Source organism: Chrysochloris asiatica, unplaced genomic scaffold (genome assembly GCF_000296735.1).
Source record: "Chrysochloris asiatica unplaced genomic scaffold, ChrAsi1.0 scaffold00094, whole genome shotgun sequence".
In the NCBI taxonomy this organism is placed as follows: Eukaryota; Metazoa; Chordata; class Mammalia; order Afrosoricida; family Chrysochloridae; genus Chrysochloris; species Chrysochloris asiatica.
Window position 1 is genome coordinate 11,375,764 of NW_006408612.1, and position 4,018 is coordinate 11,379,781.

A 4,018-nucleotide genomic window follows, 5' to 3' on the forward strand; every position below is an offset into this window, starting at 1 on the left:
GTAACAACTGTATTTTTTATTTTTTTAATATATTGCTCAATTCTATTGGCTAGGAATTTGTTGATAATTTGTGCATCTATGTTCATGAGGGATATTGGTCTATAATTTTCTTTTTTAGTGATGTCCTTCCCTAGTTTTGGTATGAGGCTTATGCTTACTTCTTAAAATATATTAGGATATTTTCCATCCTTTTCTATATTCTAGAATAGTTTGAATAGAATTGGTGTCAGTTCTTTTCTGAATGTTTGGTAAAATTCACCAGTAAAGCCCTCTGGATCTGAACTTCGTGTGTTTGGAAGTTTTTTGATGACCTGATCAATTTCTTCTTTTTTATAGAAGCTGTTCAAGTTTTCTACTTCACTCTGTGTAAGTTTAGATAGGTTGTGTTTTCTAAAAATGTGTCAATTTCTTCTAGATTTTATGATTGGTTGGAGTACAACTCTTCATAGTATTCTGTTATTATTCTTTTTATTTCCATTGATTCTGTTGTGACCTCAGCCGTGTGATTTCTTATATGTGTTGTGTCTTCTCCCTCTTTTCTTTTGTTAGATTTGTCAATGGTTTATCGATTTTATTAATCCTTTCAAAGAACTAGCTTCTTGTTTTGTTGAATCTTTCTACAGTTTTTCTGTTTTCTATCTAATTTATTTCTGTTCTTATCTTTATTATTTCTTCTGATGACTGTAGGTTTCCTTTGCTGTTCTTTTTTTTCTAATTGTTATATTGTATTAATGTGTTGATTTTAGTTCTTGCTTCTTTTTGGATATATGCATGTATTGGTATAAATTGTCTTCTCAGCGCTGCTTTTGCTGTGTCCCAAAAGTTTTGGTATATTGTGTTTTCATTCTCATGTGTTTCTGTTTACGAAAGCTAACTAGTAGCTTTTAAACAGGGTGTTGTTCAGTTTCCACGTATTATTGGACTTTATTTTCTTGCTCTTCATATTGTTGATTTCTAATTTTTCAGCATTATGATATGAGAAGATGCTTTGTAGTATTTTGATGTTTTCAAATTTATTGAGACTTGCTTTGTGGTGTAATACATGGTCTATTCTGTAATATGTTCCATGTGCTCTGGAAAAGAATATGTCTTGTGCTATTGTTGGGTTGAATGCTCTGTACATATCAGAGAAAGTTTTAGGTCAAGTTGCCTAATTGTGTTGTTTAATCTCTCTGTGTCTTGAGTTTCTTGTTGTTCTGTCCTTTTTCAAAAGTGGTGTATTAAAATCTCCTACTATTATTGTAGAGTTGCCTGTTTCTTTCTTCAGTTCTATGAGGATTTGCTTCATGTATTTTGGGATTCTTTTGTTGAGAGCACAGATTTTTATTATGGTAATTCCCTTTTCAATTGACCCTTTTAATCATGATAATGTCCTTCTTTGCCTCTTCTGCTGGTTTTTCCTTAAAGTTTATTTTATCAGAGATCAATATTGCCATTCCTCATTTTTTATTGCATTTAGCTTGGTATATTTTTTCCATTCTTTAATTTTTAATCTATTTTTGTCTGTGTGTAAGGTATGTCTCTTGTAGACAGCATATTGAAGGATCCCGTTTTCTTATCCATTCTGCCACTCTCAGCCTCTTGACGGTTGTATTTAGTCCACTGAAATTCAGTATAATTATCTTCAGGTATGAATTAATTGCTGTCATTATGCTGTTTGTTTTTTGTGGTACTTCTCGTTTCTTTGTTCTGCATACTTTCCTGTGCTGAGTTCATTGTTTTGTGATTTTAAATTCTATTATCTCTTAATTTCATTTTTTTCATGAATTTTTGAAGCACTCGTGTGTGTATACATACACATACATACATATATAAACATACATACATATGAAAATATAAAATATATGCATACTTTGACTTTATGTTTCAAGGAATTTATCCTCTATATATACTTACACATATGTGAAATGACACGAATAGGAGGATATTAAGTTTGTCATAGCAAAAGATCAGAAAACTAAAGTGTCATTGCCTGGTGGTGATTATATGCCATGGAGTCGGTTCTGACTCATAGCCACCCTGTACAGGATTTTCGAGGCTGTAAATCTTTACAGGAGCAGAAAGCCTCATCTTTTTCCCACGGAACAGCTGGTAGTTTTGAATTGCTGACCTTGTGGCTCGCAGCCTGATTCATAACCACTATGCTACCAGAGCTCCTTTGTCTAGGACTAATTAAATAATGACACATCTACACAGCAGAATACTATAAGGTCATTAAAAATACATTAAATGTGTATCATATGTAACTACTTGTGTCTAAAGAATTTTATACATACATACATATGAGTATGTAAAATGGTATAAAATGGTTTGTATAAGATGGTAACGTAGTGGTTACGAATTGGACTGTGAACTGCAAGGTCAGCAGTTTGAAACTATCAGCTGCTCTGTGGGAGAAAGATGAGGCATTCTGCTCCCATAAAGATTTACAGCCTCGGAAACCCTGTACAGGGTCGCTATGAGTCGGAACCGACTCCACGGCACACAACAACAACATATGAGTACATTCCAAACAATACTTCTTGTCCTCAATTTCAACCTACGGTGTCTCCATTTTTTCAGATTAGAACTACAGTACAGCGTTTTCTTGACTGTCAGTTTGTAGAAGCAGGTGGTCAGGGCTTTATTCTGCATAATCTCGGAGGTGGGGTCCAATCGTCAACCTTTAGGTTAGTAGCTGAGAGCAAACCATTTCAGCCAACCTTACATACATACATAATCCTTTGTGTTTGTAAAATGCATGTAGGGTTTCCAGACGTATACACAAGAAACTGCCAATAGTGACTGCTTTTAGGTAGAAGACTGAGGCTGGGCCATGAGAAGAGAGAGATTTGTCTTTTAAAATTTTTATTGTAGTAAAATATATATAACATTTGCCATCTCAGCCATTTTTACTTATACAATTCAGTAATATTAATTACACTATTTGTATCCCTTTGTTATATCCTCTATATTTATGTAGTGTGAATATTACATTTCAAAAAATACGTAGAATTTAAGTTTAAAAAAGTGTAATGGCATGTTATCAGGATTTACCACCCATATTTAAACTCCCAATAAAATGAGTTGTTCAAATTATATCTTCTCTATTTTTTTTTTTTTTTTCAGACCTTTGTGTCACTTCAGTGTCAAAAGGAGGATTTGAAAGGGAAGAAACGGCAACATTTGCACTGCTCTACAGATTGAGAAATATCCTATTTGAAAGAAGTATGTCAAGTGAAGAGTACCTTGAATATATTTTTTTCTTGGATTTACACATGAGGTTATCTATTCAGTAATCCCATTTCATTAGGAAGAATTTAAATGTAAAAATCAATAATGTCATCAGTGAGAGGTTTGGATTCACATATTTAGAAGTGAAGTCTGGGTAATGTTTATTATGTTAACACATTTCTCTGTTTCTGTCCTTTTAGATAGAAGAGTGATGGATATCATTTCCCGGTCACAACTTTACTTAGATGATCTTGTTTCTGACTTCTATGACAAATCTCTAAGTATGACTGATATTTCACTCAAAGAAGGGACTCATATTCGAGTCAACTTGCTCAACCACAACATTCCAAAAGGGCCTTGCATACTCTGTGGAATGGGGAACTATAAAAGGGAGACAGTTTATGGGTGCTTTCAGTGTTCTGTTGATGGACAGAAGTATGTGAGACTTCACGCAGTTCCTTGCTTTGATATTTGGCACAAGAGAATGAAATAAAATGAAAAATGAATATACCTTGCTGGTGTTCTAGGTGCAAATTGTGCCATAACTTTTACAAAATTATCTTTATTCTTTCTGATGAATTGTGGCAAATTAACAATTGCAAAAATAGTTTATTATAAAAATTTTTTAGTATAACTTTCACTTTAGAAACATTTTTTTTGGATTTAGTCTACCATTTTAGATAATAACTTATGGATTTTTTTCTGAGTGTCACTTTTGCTTCTTATTGTAGTAAATATATATGATGTACATATTGCCACAGATATACACAAAGCATTTGCCATTTCAATAATCATCTTATACGTG

General features: G+C 33.0%; 1 protein-coding gene across 1 annotated transcript in view; it reads left to right on the forward strand.

Annotated features, from left to right (window-relative positions):
- Positions 1 to 3,794, forward strand: part of DFNB59 (deafness, autosomal recessive 59) — a 37,580-nt gene extending 33,786 nt beyond the window's left edge. The window contains exons 5-6 of the mRNA XM_006866688.1: positions 3,109 to 3,207; positions 3,414 to 3,794. Coding sequence (XP_006866750.1) covers positions 3,109 to 3,207; positions 3,414 to 3,706 — 392 coding nt within the window. The 3' untranslated portion in view covers positions 3,707 to 3,794. The remainder of the gene's footprint in view (positions 1 to 3,108; positions 3,208 to 3,413) is intronic.
- Positions 3,795 to 4,018: the final 224 nt, after the last annotated feature.